The 21,298-nt window shown below is 35.8% G+C and overlaps 1 protein-coding gene and 1 long non-coding RNA gene across 4 annotated transcripts in view; one reads left to right on the top strand and one right to left on the bottom strand.

Annotated features, from left to right (window-relative positions):
* The first annotated feature begins 6,083 nt into the window (after positions 1-6,083).
* LOC114315527 (uncharacterized) lies at positions 6,084-14,021 on the top strand. Of its 3 annotated transcripts, XR_014366142.1 has the most exons (11): positions 6,084-6,201; positions 7,212-7,603; positions 7,706-7,784; positions 7,903-8,286; positions 9,370-9,467; positions 9,631-9,677; positions 9,775-9,848; positions 12,702-12,986; positions 13,680-13,749; positions 13,798-13,814; positions 13,982-14,021. XR_014366142.1 is itself a non-coding variant. In XM_028262132.2 (9 exons), the coding sequence occupies exons 1-8, from the start codon at positions 6,196-6,198 to the stop codon at positions 12,960-12,962; spliced, it is 1,341 nt and encodes a 446-aa protein (XP_028117933.2). In that variant the 5' UTR covers positions 6,084-6,195; the 3' UTR covers positions 12,963-12,986; positions 13,680-14,005. The 3 variants fall into 3 exon arrangements, 1 of the variants encoding a protein (XP_028117933.2); XR_014366143.1 differs by having other exon boundaries at positions 9,792-9,848; positions 13,680-14,005; XM_028262132.2 differs by having other exon boundaries at positions 13,680-14,005.
* Positions 14,022-17,407: 3,386 nt separating this feature from the next.
* LOC145823281 (uncharacterized) overlaps positions 17,408-21,298 on the bottom strand; it is a 34,936-nt gene continuing 31,045 nt past the window's right edge. Inside the window, exon 3 of the long non-coding RNA XR_014365566.1 lies at positions 17,408-17,917. This is a non-coding gene — a long non-coding RNA (uncharacterized LOC145823281). The remainder of the gene's footprint in view (positions 17,918-21,298) is intronic.

Here is a 21,298-nt window from a genome sequence, read left to right as displayed (position 1 = left end):
CACAAATTCTGCCACCTCCCTCATTTCTTCGTTTTTCTATTTGTTTTGAGGGATAGTTAGTCTTAAAGTTGTGTTTAAACTTGGGATTGAGGCTTGTGCTTAAATGGCTTTAACCCTCTTTTGAGGGTTCTTCCTAGTCAAAGGCATGGTCTCTCTCATGTCTTAAGTCATCTTTTGATTGACCTTCCTCTCATTAGAGGACTTTCACATTGGGCAAATCAATTAAGGAATGGTTTGGTAACTTAAAATATGTAAACAAGAATTGAATCAAGTAAAACATGCCAATATAAGCATGTTGTATTTGCATTGCATTGTGTTCAATCGGACGTTATATTGAACACAAAGTGAATTGGTCCATTTCATACTCAGAGTGATGAAAGTGAGCCAATCTCCTTTGTCTCTATTGCCTTTGATCATCCATGATAAGGTAGTGGTCCTAGAGTCTTGTTTGTCTTGCATTTATTGAATGAGTACAAGTTGGATCTTTGGCCATCATGCATTGTGAATGCTTGATTGATGGTTTTGGATCCAATAGTGCCTCTCCCTTGATGTTTTGAGATGATAAGGAGGGGCATAGTACACACATACCTTTGGGAGACCCTCTATTTTCCTTTGGTTTGAGCTCTGTTGCAGAATGGTGATTCAGTACACTAGTGGCCGGCAGTGCTTCATCAATGGCCGACAGTGCTTCATCCTTGGCCGACAGATGGCCGGCAGCAGCTTCTCATGGCCGGCAGGCCACTGGTAAATTCCTCAGCATGGAATTGGTAAGGTAGAGCAGAAAGTTCTCAGGTAACCCTGCAAACAAAGCCTCTCAAGAGCAAACCGGAAAGTGTTTCGAGGCGGCAACCGAGCGCATGCATCTTCTAATTCCCAAGGCAGAGCTGAGGCAACCTAATTTAAATATCATGCATGTTTAGTTGGTTTTGTAATTTAATTAGTGTGCTAATTAGTTAAGTGTTGTAATAATTAGTAAGTAGTTTACTAGTTATTTGTTTTGTAGTGTAATAATTAGATTAGTTTGATTAGCTTAGCTTATTCATTTGGACCCTCCTTCGCGAGGGTGCAATGTTGTAAGAAGCGTGTGTGTGTGTGTGCATGTCTTCCAATCCCACGGCTTTCTCCATTTTATTTAACCGCTTTCAATGGTTAGTTTAGGGCACGTTTTCAAATCGCATACCTTATGTTTGTATGTTTGCATTCATTCATTTGTCTTGCATGCACCGGGCTCGGCGCATCATTCAAACTGCATTGTATTTTAATACTTATTTGAATATGTGTTTCAAAGTATGTTATTAAGTTACATTCATATGCCATCTTAGATAGCCGAGCCTATTTAATTGCATTATTGCATGTGTTGTATTATGCATCTAGCATAGTTAGGATCATGTATATTTCTAACTATATTTTGTTTTTGGCTCGAAGTACACTGTGAGTTTTACGCTTTAACATACTTGTATGAGTGTGAGTGTTGCCATGATAGCATGCTTGCCATGAGGCTATTTGCTGCATGAATGCTTGTGGATGAAGGCTTTGTTGCTTGAATTGGAACAATTCAATGGATGTGAGTTTTAAGCCCACTTTGCGAAGTGGCAAATCATGTTTTAAACCTATTATGTTTGGTGGCAAATCCGCATTTTAGCCCACTTGCAGGTGGCACTTTCAAACCATTTTCTAAAAACAAACATGGGTTGATTTGTTCCAATTCTTGCGATTTAGTCTATACTTGTATGTGTGCATCACATAGAAAGTTAGCTAATAATTGGATAAGAACACATGAGGTTTATAAAATAACATATCATGCTTAGTAGAGGCCGATCTTTGATCGGGCGAGCGAGGGTGCTCATTTCAGGACCTTCCTCTCTCGTACCCAAGTTCCCGAGCCGAGGCAACTTTGGTGATGACGGATACGTGGCTTTTGGCATGAGTCAGGGTTTCCTAAATTTCTCAAAAACAAAATATTTAGGTGCGCGACTCTGTAATCTGGCAAAGTAGTCTAATTTTGGCATTATTTGATTCAAAATCTGATTTTCCAAAATGACTTGCCGGATTGGACTCTTTGGTGTTTATCAGTCTCACATTGCACATTGTGAGATTAGATTCAAAACCGTGACAGGAGTCTGAACTGTAGGAGGACCAATTCGTGCCTTCTCCAAAAAGGGGGCGCGCAAAGAAAGTCGAGTCTACAGTTGTGAGTCTGGTGTTTATACCACCCCTTTGATTAGAAGCGTTTGGGACGTGTGTCCGACGCTTATGCCACCCTGTTGGTTAGAGACATTGGGTTGTGTGCCCGATGTTTACACCACCCTCCCAGTTAGAAGCGTTTGGGACGTGCGTCCGACGCTTATACCACCCTGTTGGTTAGAGACATTGGGTTGTGTACCCGATGTTTACACCGTTCTTTGGTTAGAAGCATTTGGATCGTGTGCCTGACGTTTATACCTCCCTTGTTGGTCAGAAGCGTTTGGACTGTGTTTCGACGCTTATACCACTTTGTTTTAGTTAGAAATATTGGAACGTGTTTTGATGTTTATACTGCCCTCCGGTGTTTGCACCGCTCCCTTTTCCCTCTCACGCGTGTCACGTTAGGATGCTTTGGTTAAATGCATCTGGACAGATTCCGATGCTTATATCGCCCTTTGTTTTGATTGCATAATATTTGGATGCGTTTCAATTGTTATTATGTGTTCTCTGTGGCTCGGAACCTTAGGATATGTCCTTAGATTCACGCCACTTCTTTCCTCGCGTGTGCCATGCGTTGAAATCTTGTTTGTCGCCTCGGGTGTGCCCGACGGTTGATGTTCTTTGCCTTTCCTGCACGAGGCGCATTAAGATTACATAATTTTCTTACATTCTTTCTACATGAAATGTGGTTTGGTTCTTGTTTACTTACTTACGTACGAGCATTTATTTGTATAGCATTTGCATTCAGATGTTTCATTACAACTTTCATTGCATTATCATAAGTTATGCTCTGCATCGTGCATATCATTTGCATTTTGCCTCAACCTGCGGGTGCATCTATATTGTTATCTTGCTTGTTTGTTTGAGTCTTCGGCCTTGTCAAAAATGGGTCGTCTCTAGGCTTTGACATTCACTCCCGTCATTTCATGACTTCCTAGTTTTATCAAAGAGGGGCAACTGTAAACACTCCATTTTTGACTAACCTCAAGACTTTGACGTCATCGTTTGTGCACTCGATGATTGTCTTTGTTTGTGCTCGTTTTGAGTGCCCAAAGTTCTCGACGGAACGCCTTGTCTCTAGGCCTCTAAACTCTCTTTGTTTTGTACTTGTTTTTTGACCAAACCTTGGTGCCCCTTTCCTGGAGGGACGAAAGGCCTTGTCGGCCACTTTTGGCCGGTCGGGCACCTAGAGTGGCCGATGGCCATTTTTCTCCTTTTTCAGATATTTTATATACCAGCTGTGCCAACTGTTGATCACTGAATGCATCCTCCATACACGTGTATGGAGGGATGGAAGTAAGCCTTTGGCTTGTATTCCTATATAAGGGGAGGTTTCTCTCCTATTTTGAGGGTTACCAAATTTTGTGAGCAAATTTCTCTCTCTCTCTCTCTCTCTTTCTCTCTCTCTAATTTTCTCTCTCTCTCTCTCTCTCCCTATTTTATTATTGAAAGTGAGTTTTCTCTACACATTTCAATTCTTTATATATAAAATCCAAACCAACAAGGTTAGAGACTTATATTTTGCACCTATAAATACATCTATAATGATGTGATAAAAATAGTAAATCTCATATAAAAAACGAACACTTATTAAATTATACTATTATGATAATTGGGAAAATTTTTACTTGGTTAGAGTTTTTCAAAAATACTTTTCAAAAAATTTTACTTTCTTATTTTCCGTATTTTTTTGTTTTTACTGAATTTTTTTAAATATTTTAAGTACTTTTTTTTTAAATTTTTTAGACATACCTAACATAAATATACCTAAAAAGTAATTGTGAAAAAAAAACCTTTTAAAAATTCACTAAATACCAAAAATATATAAAAAAAATATACGAAACTTTAGTACATTTTTTTATATTTTTATGTATTTATTGATTTTTTAAAATAGTTTTTATAATTTTTTTTTTTTACTTTTTAGATACATCTATATAAGGTGCATCTAAAAAAATATTTAAAATTTTAAAAATAATTATTAAAAACAAAAAGGAAAAACACAAAAACTAAGGTGCCGTTTGGTAACACTTACATTTTCAGTTTTCTATTTATATTTATAAAAATTTTAAAAATTCAAATAAAAACTTGTTTGGTTAAGTTTTGATTTATAAATCAGTGGTCTCAGTTTATAAATTTGGCCAAAAAATGTAAACTCAAAAAATATGCTTCCGTAATGAGTTTTGAGTTTTTTTTTTTTTTACCACCCAACACTAGCCATCACCCGCCACCATTTTCGACCACCGTCTTCCGCCACTACCAGCCACTACCCACCCCCCACCACCACCTGCCACCACCACTCAACACCCACCTGCCGCCACCACTAGTCACCCACTCGCCACCACCACCCACCTCTCGCCACCACCACCACCACCACCACCACCAGCAGCCACCTGTTATCCACCCGCCACCACCTGCCACCCACGACTACCATCCACCGCCTGCCACCACCACCCACCACCACCACTCACCACCCACCTGCTACCACCAGCCACCACCAGCCACCTGTCAGCCACCTGCCACCACCACCTAACACCCACCACCACCGCTACCACCACCACCACCACCACCCACCACCCATTTGCCACCACCACCCACTCGTTACCACCCGCCACCGTCACCCACCCACCCACCACCACCACCACCATCACCACCTGCCACATACTCGCCACCACCCACCACCACCCGCCATCCGCCACCACCTACTACCCGCCGCCGCCACCACCACCACCACCAGCACCCACTCGCTACCACCCACCACCCGCCACCGTCACCCACCTACCCACCCACCACCACCACCCCCCATCACCTACCTGTCACCACCACCTACCCGCCACCACCCACTCGCTACCACCCACCACCCGCCACCGTCACCCACCCACCCACCCACCACCACCCGCTACTCACTACCCATCGTCACCACTTTCCTCCACCGTCTTCCGCTGCCACTTGCTATCACTTGCCATTTCTCACTCTTTTTTATATTTTTAAATTTTTTTAAACATTTTGTCAATTACCAAACACGTTTGTAGTTTATGTTTTTCTAAAAATAAATAAAAAATAAACAAAAATTAATTTATAAAATTTTTATAAATATAAACTGAAAATGTAAACATTACCAAATAAAAAAAAATCTCAAATTTCAAAAACTTATTCCAAAAAACTCAAAACAAACGTAAGATTCTCACACATTTTCCAAGCCAAACTCTACCATTCTTACTTCAAGTAACCTGTTTTTTTTAATTGGATCAACATACCTAGTAAAAAAAAAAGCGACCCTAAACCTACTCTCCCTATGATTTATTTTGGGAAGGTAATAAAAAGCGATTTTTTAATTTTTAATCAAATTTTTATTTTTTTAGATAAATGATTTGAAAGTTGATAAAAAGTGACTTTTGACTTTTTTAATTAATATTTGTTTATGATATCAAATCATAATAAAATGATCAAACTATTCCTATTTATTTAAAATATTTACAACTTCACCTATATAACACATTTTGACCTATGAGAGTAAAATTATAATTTCATCATTGATTAAAAACCAATTTTTCAAATGAAAAAAAAAAGACAAAAATTTTTTTTGCTGTGAACCAAAAAAAAGTGGCTGAAAACCAACTTCCCAAATAGCCCTATATCTGTCTCAGAGAACCCTCCTCTCTCTCTCTCCCCTCTTCTCTTCGCAACGGTGATCTCCCTCCACCGACGAATATGCCTGTGTTTGGCAAGTGAGTTTGTAGGTTTTTTTTAACTATTTTAGTCACAAAAAATAAAATAGACTATTTTAGCCATAACAAATAAAATATCGCATCTAATCCATAATCATTACATTTTTTTCTAAAAAAAATCAAAAAACTAAAAAGCCCTTCCCAAACGAAGCTTTTAAGCCCAAGTAAAAAAAAAAAAAAAAAAAAAAAAAAAAAAAAAAACCAACCCACTTCCCAAACGGAGGCATCCATTACCTCCTCTCTCCTCTTACCGATCTCCTCCGCCTCTTCAAGGAAGCTGAGAAATATGACGGTATGCTCGATACTTCTTCCTATATCTATATGTTATGCGTATGGATTATGTGTTTATTTTTGTATTTATGTAATAAAAATGGTTTTTTTTTTTTTTTTTTTTTTTGGGTCTAATCGAAAAAGAATGAACTTAGGATTTACTTTTCCCCAAATCTTCTACATAGGTTGAGAAATCTGTCAAAACTTATTTATATTAATTTACTGCTGAACATTTTCATGGTAAACACAATTTTACCTGGAGACAGATGAATTTTAGGTCAAAATATCCCCATAAGCTACACAAAAGCGACATTCCCCCCTGAAGACACCTTTTTTGGGGCATTTATCTTCCATCTGAAACAAACAGAACGCGAATTAAGCTAATGCGTTGTAAGGAAAAAAATTGTAACCAGTAATGAAATCAGTATATCTAACTCATAGTTTAAATGTTAAATTTTGAGATTTTACTATTTCTTTACTTTTGCTTGCTAGCTTCAGGACACCTAATCACATGGAATGGAGCCTTCTAGAAGGAAAAGTAGTTTATTATTATTGTTATTTATGTAGGGCTTGGCTGTCATCTCAATTTGAGTGAGCGGTTGGTCCTAGTAAGTCCATTCTAGAACTGATTTTGGTAATCCGAACAGTTCACTTATTTGAACTCGTTGAGCAGAATATTTATCAAAAAAATCAAGATGTTTAGATATCGGTAGCTTTTAATCATATTTGTTTTGCAAAATGGATGACAAATATAAATTTAATAATAACAATCCATTTTTTATATTACAAATTTGATTCAAAAGTATAGATACTGATATCCGATCGTCTTGCTTTTTTTTCATGAATATTCTATTCAACAACTCTTAAAAAGTGAACGGTTTGAATCATCGAAATGGGATTTGTGGTGGGCTCTTTGAACCCCTCAAGTTCTCTCATGTTGAGACGTGAAGATGAGAGAAACCTAATCCATATATATATTTACTTACATTTTGTTGGAACTAATGCTAGTGATATCTTGTTAAACATTAACAGGAAGGGGATGATGATGCTCGTTTTTATGAATGGGATGACCAGTTGGAAAGTATGGTTGCTTTGGACGATGATGAGAGTCTTATCTCATTCATGACAAGCCCACCTTTTACAGATGGCACAGCTGTATATGACATAAACACTTTTCTAAATAATATATGTATGGATAGTTCTGTGAAATGTGCCACTGCATTGCTTGAAGGGAGGTTGGGCATAGATCCAAAAACTGTACTTGATGGTTACAACCTGTTGCATCGTGCCATTTTTTTTGCAACTTATGAATTAGTTAAATTATTTCTTCAGTATGGAGCTCGTACAGATATCACTTGGGATTATCACGTTTACAAAACGCACAAGGGGTTGCTCCCGCTTGAACTAGCACTTGCTATAATGAGGTACAGAACAAAATATTAAAATAAAGTGGCTAAAGATTTACATAGTGCTTATTCTTTCTGATTTTGGCACTGTTTTTTTAATTTACTGTATTGATTGTGCAGATCTTCTCTATATATGCACTTTTCGTCTCCAGAACAATCGGCTTTTAACTTAATAGTAACACTTTGTGGTCCGGACAGAGTATGTCTTTTTGCAAAAGAATTATTACTTGTTAGACCTCACGCTACATATGTTTGGTTTTGAATTTGAACTTAATGAACGAGCTAATCTAATTTTCTTCTTCAATTACTTTCTACAGAGCGCGGGGTTGGCTATTCCCAAGTTGCTTGCATGGTTCTCCAAGGACATTGAAGAGTTAGCTTACCATTATGCCATGGAAGGAAAGCTCATTGAGTTGGCTATGTTGCTGATTGTGGCTCGAGAAGACGTCTTGGTTCCCATCACTTTTCATGGAAAAGATGGTGCTGGTTTAAATGGAAGTACAACAATCCATGAATGCCTTAAAAATCAATTTGTCTCTCTAATTAACGAGGAGATCAGCTTTATGGGAGAAGTTAAACATGGGAAATTTTCTCAGTTTCACAAGAAGAGGAAGGTTATGAGGTTGGCTATGCTATTGATTGAAGTTTTTGAGAGGGCTGGTAATAGTATTGAGGAATACCTGGAGCTGCAACAACCTGATGTGTGTATTAATACATGTCCCATCTTCTTTTGTTTTGATGCTTCTTGCTTTCGGAATTAATTTTTATTTTTTATATTTAGTTTCAGAATACACCTTGTATGTGAAAATAACTAGCTTCCCTGCATAATGTGTTGTTAATTTGGTGATTGAAGGATTAAATAGGATCTAGTTATACACACTTTGAACCTTTTCTCTATGTGAAACCATGCCAAACTATATCCTATAAGTATGTTTAAGGCCAAAATTGAAATATCTATTGCTATTCTCTTATAATAAACATAGTTTAATATATATTGGTCGGACTAGTTGGACTCAATGTTTCCACTATTTTATTTTCTTGAATAACAAGTCTGTAAGATTCCATTTATATTGTCTTATGTTTAATAAAAAAGGTTCTCAACTACTCTCTTATTCTAAACATTTTGAACTTTCTAGGTCTATTTTTTGAACGAGAAAATAAAAGACCATGGTGGGTGGGATTTGGATTGGACCCACGGCGGAGCCAAATGCCTTCACAATTAGAACACATCATCACTCCCTTGTAACATTTTATAGTATAATATGGCCTCAAAATAATTATATTTATTTTTTTCTTGTATTTATGAATTGTTTAAGTCGATTTTTTATAGTTGTGCTGAATATTATGATTCTCGATTTTTGCAACCAATAGGATTTCAATTCACGATTCTTGATTTCATAACTAGTATCTTGTTCTCCAAGATTGTGTTTGGATTTTGGATTTGTGGGTGAGTTTATAGTAGGAAAATAAAATGAAATGGAAACAACAATAGGAAAAGATTAATAAAGTAGAAGCTATTTTTTTTTCCTTCTCTCTTCGCAATCCCTTCCCAAATCCAATATCCAAACACTAAATAACGAGATGGAGGTCCCAGCTTCTCCAGCCACTCTTCCATTAGTATCTGCTTGTAAAGATCTCAGTTTCTCTAGTGGGATATCTCATCTTCCTCATGGAGATATAAGTTTATGATTATATGTTGTTAAAGTAACAAAATTGTACTCCCATGTGCAGTAATGCATATCAGCACATTATTACATAAAGTAATCATTTGGTTCTCCTTACAGGTGCGGAGAAAACAAGTGGAGAAAGATATTGCTCTGAGGCTTGTGGAAGCTGGCTTTAACTTGAAGGCTGGAGACTTAGATTTTAGCAGTAGAGACTGGTTTGGGAACCTAATACTTTAACATTTGTTTTCTTTTTTGGATTGTGTTTCTTCTCTTTATGCACATTATTGATCTATGACTTTTGTGGTTCAGTATAGGTATGTAAACTATTATGTCATTAAATGGCTAGTTCACCCTTGAGATTACCGTTTTTTTTTACAGGTTCATTTCCTATGATTCCCCTAACAAGTGCATAGAGACTCGATTAGGTGATTTATTGAGTTCTAATTGAAACTTTCTTTTGCTTCATAATTAACTATAAAGAAATGAAAATGGTATGTGAGTTTGTGACATGTTTTCTTACAGAAGTTAAGTTGTCTCAGTCATGGAGTCCTCGCTTGCCCATGCTGCAGCAAACAAATGTGTTTTCCCCCCAACAGGTTAGAAAATATTTGTTACGTTTTTACTGTTATTTTTATTGTTTCGTGTTGCTGGGTGTTTTGTTACTTGGAAGATTTGTGCCATAACAAACAGCTTTTTTTGCCTTCTATTTTTCCTTGTAAGGCCTATAGCTGGAAGACAGAGAGAGAGAAGCATGAAGTAACAAAATAGGTTAATGACCTACAATGTAGGACGAGATGAGGTTAACTGCTCCTACTAGTAGTGAACCCAAGCCTAATAAATCGCAATTGAAAAATAGGCTTTGGGTGGGTGACTTTGGTTTTTGATGGGTGGTAAATTATGGGGATTTAAGGGTTCCAAAAATTGCAACAAAATGTAGTAATTTGAGAGTAAAGACGCAAAATTTTGGGGTTGTTCTTACACCCTTCATTTATTTATCTTAAATTTTCTTTTTTTGATAAGTAAGCAATCTTGCAAATCGAGGCCCCCGTGGGAACGCTTCCTGTGTATGAAAAGATGCCACTGCCAAAAGGCACTTTAGACGCCCTTGCATATCCAAAGGCTCTACAAATTCTATAATTGGTCTAGACCTATGGTGTACATTTTATTGGATATGAGTGTCAGTCGTGGGTGTGGGTGTCTGGGTTTTGGTCTTGAAAAGCTTCTAGGGTTAGTGTTGTAAGAGGTAGAAGAAAGATTTGTGTTTGTAAAAAGGAAGAGATTGGAATTGAATTGATTTCTATAACTTGTAGATTGCATCATTTCTGAAATAGCGCAATTAAAGGGACTGGATAACACTGATTTATGGATTTTAAGGTTAAATTAGTGGCTGATAGGTAGGGGAATAGGTTGGGGATGGTTTGTACTTGATCAACTAGGGTTTAGCAGCTGAAAAGGGCACTTTTGAGGGAGGTGAACAGTAACACGCAAAGATGAAGAGATAGGAGAAGGAAAGAGGCACTTCACCCGGTTATGAAAATTTATGTAAATTTATATAAACTCCAATTTAGTTTCTCACAAGAAGTGTTCAATTAAAAGTGTGAGACACATATCCCAAACCCTAATCCAAGTGTGAAGTGTCCAAAACGGATATTTGATATATTTTTAAGAATCCATGTAACATTGGCCAATAGAAAGATTACACTCCTCCCAAGTCCCAAATATACAAAATACTAGAAATAAGGTACATCAATATAACAAGCAAAGATGCGGAATATACGGAACTATCAAATTGTCTTATGTTTCCTATCCTGCTAACTAAATAAGCCACATCAAGCCAAGCTGGATAATAATCCAATTATTTCTCTTCCCCACCCTTTTCCCTCTTCAACAATAAGTCATTGGAGTTGCCAGGAACACCCAAGCCACACTAAACCAAGAGAGGGCCAAAGTTTAAAGCCCCTAAGCCACCAAACAATAGCTGAGTATTGCTTGCACATGTAATCAATTCACAGATAATTTATTAGATAAGTTTTCATTTACTGGAGAGAAGAGATTGGAATTTGAGAGATCTAAACAACATTTTATTAGATAAGTGAGATCTAAATTACGCTGGAACTTGGAATTCAGCATTTAGACAATTGAAATGTCAAAAGATAAATGTAAATTTCCAAGTACTCAATTAATGCCACATAAATAACAAATCTGGGATGCAGAGACAAGGTGACAAGGATGCAATTTGTTAAACCAGTCCAATAGAAACTCGTGTATAGCAGCGTTTCGGTCAGTTCAGTTTCCGCCCGTTTTTTAGTTTTAAAACCATTGATGAACTGTGAAATTGAAATTTATGTAAATTTGTAAACCGCAACTGACCGAAAGTTGGTTGCGGTCGTCTCTTTTTCCAATCAGATCAGATGGGTTAGATGATTTGGTTGGATGATTTGGTTGTTCGAACAGCCCTAGCGGGAGGTTATCAACAATGTTTGACCCATATCTGGCTTGTAATTTTCCGCATATGAGAGGAAGAACCACCTTTGGACTAGTCTAAAATAGGCCTTATTTGGTCCAGAAAAATGATTCCACCAGGCCAAAAGCCTTTGAGGCTTAACTTAGGCCTAATCAGCCCACCTCTTATTGTACAAAATAATTGGTCTTCTTGGAGTGACAAATCATGGGCATTAACTCCTAAAGTCCCCTAGCCAAGCCCCTCCCCGTTCACAATGGGGTTTGGTCCAGGTGATTCAGTTTTTGCATATGTGAGGAAGAACCACCTTTGGACTGGCCCCAAATAGGTTTCATTTGGTCCAGAAAAATGATTCCACCAGGTCCAGGTACTGGACCAGGCCCAAAGCCTTTGGGGCTTAACTTAGGCCTAATCAGCCCATCTCTTATTCCAAAAAATAATTGGTCTTCTTGGAGTGACACAAATCATGGGCATCAACTCCTAAAGCCCCTTAGCCGTGCCCTTCCCAGTTCACCATGGCGTTTTCCCCTGCAAATCCAGCCCAATCTGCTTGGCCCATTCAAAATGTGCTTCTATTCTGTACAAATTATCCAACCATCCATCTTCTCATGAAGTCCATTATAGAGGAAACATGACGCTGGCACCACCTCCAAGACTCTGGGAACACCTTTGCCACCCCTTCACTTACCAGGAACATAAGATCTTCTCAGTGCCTACCCTTCCATTGTGCAGCTTGAATAATCAACCCATTGCATCACCTACTGAGTTGTGACATAGTTCGCAGTGATTTCATAGTTATCACTTTATAAGAGCTTGAATTTGTTTCTGAAAGGAGCTGTGTATGAAAGTTGTGGTTCTTTTTTCACATATAACAAGGAGCAAAATGTTTTAATGAATTGCATTTTCCATTTATTATTGTGTATCAGATAAATATACATATATGTTCATATTATAATATGTATACCTTGTTCACCTCTTATTCATGCAGAAAGAAATACTTGGTGATGGTCATTGGTCATCAGTCTCGACTTCTGATTTTCATAGCATCCATGGTTTATCCTCTGTGGCGAAGTCAATTAATAAAATTCAAGTCTCAAAATCTGTCCCTAGATCTCAGTATTCTACAGATTTGGATATTCAAGTGAAGAATAGAACAAAGGCAATAGAAGATAATGTGCTCAAATGTTTGTCGAGGGTGAAGTTTGTGTATATTGCAATGTTGATCAAGAGGGGAATAAGAATTGCTTGAATCTTGTTGGGACTGTCTTTGGAGGTATGAATGACTGCTTCTGATTGTTCTTGTTTTTTGCACTTAAATTATGGCATTTACTTTTAGCTAAAATTCCCAATAAGTGCTACTTTTCCCATTTTCTGCGGAGTTCTATTACTAGAGGAATCAGCCCTCTCTACATAGAAATAGGACTTGATGGAAATTTGTAGGAAAAAGGACTTATTGAGTCTTTTTTCAGTTTCCTGATTTATAGTTTCTCTTTTTTTGTTTTAAATTTTGTGGAGCTGTATATATATATATATATATGTATGTATGTATTTGAATTGAAAGTTCCAATTGTCCCCAAGTGTGATCAACTTGAAACCAAATTATATACAAACACTATCACTTATTTAATTTGACTCTTTCTCGACCTTATTGCCTGCGCTAGAGGGGGAATTCCAAGGCACCATAGCCCCAATTTGTTTGGGTACACAACTCATAATTTGAAGTTTGTTTCCAACAAATTAATGCCAGCTTCTAACCACATTTGGTATTATGCATCATTTGGTGGTTTTAATGATTATGTGGAGATGCTATCTCAATTTAATGTTTTCCTTCCTATTCTAGATCTTTCATCCGGATTTTGAAGAGTCGGAACTGTTAATAATTTAGTTGTGTTGGCTTTGTACTAAAATGTTGTTGGGCAGAGCTGGTTAGATTTGGCAATCAATGATCAACTTTTAAATGATGCAGTTGCTTTGCTGGGAGGAGTTTCATCTTGGTAGAATCTGGAAGACTACATGCTCAAATGTGAAGGCTTATGTATGTATTTAAATCTGGAAGACTACCTGCTCAGACGTGAGAGCTTATGCATCTGTATTTATGTAACAACAATGCTATAGAGTTCTAAAAAGAGCTCTACTGAGCTGGCATGTCCAAAAAAAAAAAAAAACTCAAGCTAAAACATCACACCAAACTGCTCCCCACACACATCCATGTTAGTGCATGTTTTAGAGCTCTTATCATAGAGCTCTCAACCATTTTTCTTTATGTAATGTACTTGCTTTTTATTGGGTCCAGACTAGACTTATAATCTCTCTCTCTCTCTCTCTCTCTCTCTCTCTCTCTCTCACACACACACACACACACACACACACACACACACACAAAATAGCCTTTTTTGGGCGTGTAAGCGTGGCCTCATGACCGCTCCCTATTGCTAAAAAATTGAGACAAATTTGTGCAATTAATGAAGCAGCCTTTTTTTCTTACAATTCTTCTTTTGCAGCTTGAATAATCAATATCCAGAAAGGAGGTTCGCACCTCAAGCACCTTCTCTCTTTGGCAGTATTATTTTCCTAGAGTCAAAAGGCTCACATTAGCAGAATTAGAATTGAAAGAGAGATGAAATTATGATATACTTTATTCCAATCATAATAAATTTCATAACTGAAAATACATATTTCAGTGTACGGTTAAAACATGTAAAACTAATACTAAAAAAATCAATATATCAATAAGAAAATTCATTGCAATAAATATTATCAAATTTATTTAATTCAATTTCAAGAATGTTATGTCAAACACAGTTAACATATCGGTTGTTAAAATAAAAATTAACACAAATAAGGACTAATATTTGATAAAATTGATTAGAAAATTAATTTTAAAATTTAATAATATAATTGTTTTGAGGGTGCAAACTTTATAATTTTGAAGGTGCTAACTTTTAAAATTTTGAGGGTGTGATTATTGCAATTTTGATATTATTTTACAATTTACCATTATAATATTAATTTATTTTTTAAACTTTCGAGGGTGTATTTGCACCTCTCCGCCCCTAGATCCATCCTTGACTCTAGAACTTGTTTTCGGCTTTCATTGGTGCAAACTGTGCCTTGTTCTTGTAACTGCAAAGTTGGGATGTAGTGCATTTTGTTGAAGGTTGGACTTCTCTCGTATTGAGATCTTAAGTTATGTTTGGTTTTAATTTGTTGGTTAAAAAAATATAAAAGATAAAATTGATTATATAAATTAATAAGATAAAATATCATATGCAAATTGGGAAATTTAATTTTCACACACTAAGTTTTTTTATTCCACACACTTAATGAATTTTTTTTAGAATCACAATTTTATTCTTTAACAAAATTATCATCTCACTCACCACCATCTCACCCATACATCTCACAATTTCTCCATACACATCTCACCCACATAATCTGATGAGGGTGTGCACACACTCGTTTTGTGGCTTTTCGTGTTTTTTCTTCATTGATGGTGGTTCAACTGCTAACTCTACAAGAGTCCACATAATCTGTATTTATTAAACTATATGTTTTTTTTTTTTAGTTTGTGTCATTTGTTGGTGCCTACTACATAATTTCATTGAAGTTGTTCGCTGGGGAAGGTATTTTCAGTAATGGGTCATCTTTGAATCTTCCTAATTTGGGGTTAAATTTGGTTTCCATGAGGTTTTGAGGAAACCCATCATGGATCTAGAAACTGGGTTTTATCAGAATAGTGTTAAGGTGAGATGGGTAATCCTCTAATTTGTGTTTTCTAAGAAATGGGTTTGCTTTTAATCTGTGTTTTGGAACAAAGCCATATGTGTTTTCTGATCAAATTGTTTTTGTTTTTTGGTGGTTGTTGCAGAAAGAATCTTGGAGAATAGTATTGATTTTGGCTTATCAGAGCCTTGGAGTTGTCTATAAATTTTGTCTAATATAATTTGATGAGGGTGTGCCCATTTTTTATTAAATGGGTATATTTGGAATGTAGGGTGTGTGGACTGAGATAAATAATTAAGAATCAAATTACTAAATATGTGGAGTGAAAAATGATGTACACAGAGATAAAAATCAAATTACCAAGTGTGTTGAGTGAGAAATGATAATGTGGTGGGTGGAAATTGAATTTCCCACGCAAATCATAATCATTACACTTTTTCTCTTACAAAAGTAAAAAAAGCCAAAAATAAAAACCAAACGAGGCTAAAATAGCCAAAAAGTAAAAAAGTCAGGCTATTTTAGCTCTTCCCAAACGAAAGCTTAATATGAGAGAACTTGAAGAACTTATAGGGTCTATCATGAATCCCGTTTTGGTAATTTGAACCGTTTATTTTGTAGAACCCTTAATGTATAATATTCCTAAAAAAAGTTAGTTTGATCTAATAATCATAACTGTCATTTTATTACATTTGTTTTCGAAAAAATTGATGACGAATATATTTTTGGAATAGACCATCCATTTTTTTTAGAGAAAAATGCTATAAAATAAAAAGATTATGATTATCAAATTGACCTAAATATTTTCAATGATATTGTACATTTAATGTCTTGCAAAATGAACGGTTCAGATTATCAAAACGGGGTTTATAGTGAGCCTTATAAATCCTTCAAGTTCTCTCATATTGAAATTCTTTCATATTGAAATCACAATAGAGAAGCCTAACCTTTTTATTAAACCGAATATCCATTTATTTTTTTGTTGTGCATTAAAATTCATGAAGTTTTAATGACTCATTTGAATTACCTTTTTCCAGAGGTAAATGGTCAGACCGAGGCCTACCAAAAGAGTTCAAATCCTCTATGGTATTTTTATTATTATTTTTTTGTAATGCACTAAAACCACGTTCATTTGACATACACTGTAAATAATTTTATGATGTTATATATATAACAACCTTCATAATACAAGATCGTGAACTTTCATAATTCTCACAAACAGTAACATAATGTGAAAAATAAATAACATAGCGGGTTCTGTTATGTGAAACCTTTGAGTGAACCAAAATTGATTGAACATGAACTCAATATTTTATGAAAAAGGTTTCTTTCTCTCTTGACTCTCATTGGAATATGTTAAATTCAAATTAATTGATGGGTGATCTAAATGTGCTTTTATAGGTAGAGCGAGGACTAATTTTCTAATACAATTATAACTCCACTTGCCCATCAAAATAGGAGACTTGAAAATTACTCTATCTATTGACCAATCAGATAATAGTTTATAATTTAAGACATGGAACCTATTAAACATATAATTCGTATTGTCATATCATATGGGTCTCCGTAATGACTAAATAATTAAATTTAGTCTTACATTTTTCTACTTAGACCATATGATAACATACATCACGATTTAAAAAGGTAAATATTACGCGTGCAATAAACCATATCCAACCTCACTTTAATTTAGTCATCATCATAATACTATAATTAAATAGTTCACTAATGCAAGTCATGGCAGTTCTACGTCAATAGTGCGACATAGTCCCTTCTATATACCACAATACTAGCAACTAGTTTAATACAGTCCTTAAGTGATGAGTGTATTTTAAAAGGTTCAATAATATCTTCTTTTTTTTTTTTTTTTTTAATCAAAAACTATTCTTGTTATTATTCATTCATTTTCAAATATGTATGTACACCATTCATAACAGGAAATATATCAGAAATACAGTTAATGAGATCTCAAAGTGTCAAATAACACAATCAATCATAAAGCAGTCTGTAAAAACATAAACATTTATTATGGAATACGTTCAAGACATATTCAATTGACAAATTTCTTAATCGTCTTGAATAATAATCCCTTCATCAATGTAGACACCCCAATTTTGACCGATCGTAAGATTTAGGTGCTTTATTCTGAGCAGTCGATGATGACGATTACATTGAGTCAGTGGTTTGAATTCTCAATCAAGGACTCCGAGTTCGAGCTTTAAATAATTCCAACCTGCCATACCCACTGTATTTCTACCCCAGAACTTCAGTTTTGCTCCTGGTACCAACTTGTATTGAACCTGAAATTGAGGAACAGTGAAACATTGACCTCTGGCCGAACCTCAGTGATATCTGGCCGAAGACACCAAGGTCTGGCCGGACATCTTGACTTTCCAGGCAGATTCAGCAGTGTTCTGTCAGCTGCCCAATTTTGCTGATATTTTGAGTAGCAGCTCAAGTCCTATAAATACGGGGCTTATCCTGCTGTAACAAAGGTTAGATATCAGGGGTTGGAGAACAATATCAAGTGTTAGAAGATTAGATATATCATACAAAGGTTAGAAATATCAAATATAGAAATATCTAAGAGAAAATATCAAAAAGAGTTGCAAACTATACAAAAGTTGAGTTCATCTTTGTTCTTCCATAGCCTTGAAGCTCTCATATCATCCATACATACCAAAGTAAAGCTTGAACTTGCAACTTGATTTGAGAATTGAAAATCATAACTCAAACTTGAGGGTGCTTTGGAATTAAGTTTGGTTTACAACAAGAACACATTCTCTACAAGAGGTAAAGCTTCCTTGCTTTTATTTCAATCTTTGTTCATCTTTTTCTTGTGTTTTCATATTATTTTTGGACTGTTTTAAGGGCTGAAACTTGTGATTAAAAGCTATCCAAAGGTGGAGGGGTTAATCACCCTTGTTTGAACCTTATTCCGAGCTTTTATCCTTGTGTTTCCCACTTGTTTTCCCTATTTTTTGCCACTGTTTTGGAGCTGATTTGGGGCTGTTTTTCAACATCTAAAATATGTGATTTGAAGTTATAAAAGGGGGGGGGGGGGATTAGCCACCCTTCCTTAAACTTGTTTACTAGTTTGAATCTATTCACCTTTTCTAGCTTAAGTTATGCTATTAGGGGCTGTTTAATTTATGTCAATAATTATTATTTTTAATATTATGTTTGTGTTGTATTTACCAATTAATCAACTTCACATAATCAACTCTACAATCTCCTCCATTCTTTGCTTGTTTCGATTAAAAAGTCATGAAAAACTAAAGATTGTTATTCAAGTACAAGAAAGAAACTTTTCCATGCTTAATGGTTTAATATCTTCGGAGATTCATTACCAAAGGCATAAAACTTTTCCACGCTTAATGGTTTAATCTCTTTGGATATTCATTACCAAAGGCATACATTTTTCTTATACTAAAGCACAATCTTTTATTTTTCATTTCTCTTTATCACCGGTGTTTTTACTTTTAAGGGACTAATTGACCATTGGAAATCACTAAGGAAAGTATCATTATAGCTTATTATCAAGTTCAGATTTCAAGCCATTATCGCTCCCTTTGGGTTTTATAGTCATTATCGCTCTTTGAGTTTGACTAGTCCTTGTGGCGCATCTTGGGTTTGACTTGAAATCCCTAACTTGTAAATAAGTTTGACTCTTCCTTTGTAATTTCTCCCGAAGAAAATAAGGTTCGTTTCTCGGGTTAAGTTGATGCTTGTTTCTCTTTATTATGTTTTGGACTTAGTGGACGTAAATATCATTATTGGACAAAAATGAGAAAAGATAAAGAAATGGAAAGGTAATAAAAAAAGGCTAATAAAATTGATTAATTGGATTACAACCGACATAAAGAACTAATATTGGATTTGGTCAAACGTTATACCGAGTCTATTGTGTCATAGCTTGTCTTACATCAATTCATGATATTTTGATAAACCTTGAAGCGTCTCTACTTCCCTTCTTGAATTCATTTCATGATAGGAGGGAGGGTGGTTGTTATGTATTGCATTTATTGATCTTTGTCCTATCGTGTCCAAAATCATCTTGCAAATCAACTTGCAACCATAGATGGTTTGGGAACCGAGTTCGCTCCTCTCTTGAGTATTTTCTATGATAAAGAAGGGTAGAAGAGGCAAACATGGCTAGGAATACCCTGTCTGCACTGTTTCACCTCAGGCGCAAAAAATAGTTTTCTGCAAGAAAACAAGGTATGATTGGATTTATTTAGGCCTCGACTGAGTCGCATTCTGGGTTGGTAAGGCTCCAATAAATTGCAAACAATACACTTTTGGTTGAAATCAATGATAGGGTGAAACAAAACAGTTCCCAATAAGGCAGACAGAGCAATTCCTAAAGAGCATCGCGCAATCATTGCATATTTGTTGTAATAAATTAGACAGCCCCCCCCTTTTATTATTATTCATTCGGATTTGTAATAATTATTTATTCGGACACTTGGATATTCGGACCTTCCTGCGTAAGGGCACAAACTTGTTATAATGTGTATGTCTTCCAACCCCACGTCTTTCTCCCTTTTATTTACCAGCTTATGATGGTTAGTTTAGGGACATCATGTTTTGTTTAGCATGTTTCATATTCGCATCCACTTGTATTGCATGCACCAAGGCTCGACGCATCATTCAAATTCACATTATCATTTCAATACTTCTTTGAATACATGCTTAGATCGCATGCTATCAAATTATTTCATATGACATATTATTAGCTGAGCCTAGTAATTGCATATCACATGTGTTGCATTTGTCATATTGCATAGTTAGGAATCATGCATATTTTGCTAACTTTGTTTTGTAGCTTGTTCGCGGGACGTCGGTAAATATGTGAGTTGTTATGCTTTAGCATCCCGCATGTACATAATTTTCTTATCATGTTTAGCATCTTACCATGAGACTAATTGCTTAAATGCTATAATTACTTGAATGCCTGTGGATGAAGGCTTGTTGCTTGAATTGGAATGATTCAATGAATGTACGTTTTAAGCCCATTTGTAGTGGCAAATTCACAAACTTTAAGCCCACTTTGTTAAGTGGCAAATTCAAACTCTTTTCCAAAAACGAACATGAAATTGAATTGTTCCAATTTGAGCAAACTAGTCTATACCTTGTATGCTTCACATACAAGATTTTAGAATTTATTAAATAATCAAAACAAGAACATATACTGTAGATAAGAATCACATCATGATTAGTAGAGGCCGATCTTTGATCGGGTGAGTGGGGTGCTCAATTAATGACCTTCCCCTCTCATACCTAAGTTCCCAAACTAAGACACTTTGGTAACGACAGACTAATGGCCTTTGGCACGAGTCACGGGTTTCCTAAATTTTCCAAAATACATATTGAGGTGGTGACTCTGAAATCTGGCAAAGCAGTCCATTTTTGGCATTTGATTCAAAACATTGATTTTCCAAAAAGAATTGCCAGATTTGGACTCTTTTTGTGTTTTCACTGTTTCACATTACACTTGTGAAATCAGATTCAGAACCACAAGTGGAGTCCGATACTGTAGGGCTATTCATTCTTTCAAAAGGGGGGTTTAGCATCTTACCATGAGGCTAACTTCTTAAATGCTATAATTGCTTGAATGCTTATGGATGAAGGCTTGTTGCTTGAATTGGAATGATTCAACGAATGTATGTTTTAAGCCCACTTTATAGTGGAAAATTCACAAACTTTAAGCCCACTTTGTTAAGTGGCAAATTTATAAACTTTTAAGCCCACTTTGTTAAGTGGCAAATTCAAACCCTTTTCGAAAAACGAACATGAAATTAAATTGTTCCTGAGAGGGAGATTTATGATCTAGTTTCGGCCAAACAAGATTGGGCCGAGGTA

The sequence above is a fragment of the Camellia sinensis genome, chromosome 4 (genome assembly GCF_055761805.1).
Source record: "Camellia sinensis isolate YWXY chromosome 4, ASM5576180v1, whole genome shotgun sequence".
In the NCBI taxonomy this organism is placed as follows: Eukaryota; Viridiplantae; Streptophyta; class Magnoliopsida; order Ericales; family Theaceae; genus Camellia; species Camellia sinensis.
The sequence above is the reverse complement of the archived record's forward strand: the minus strand, read 5'-3'. Positions and strand labels throughout refer to the sequence as shown.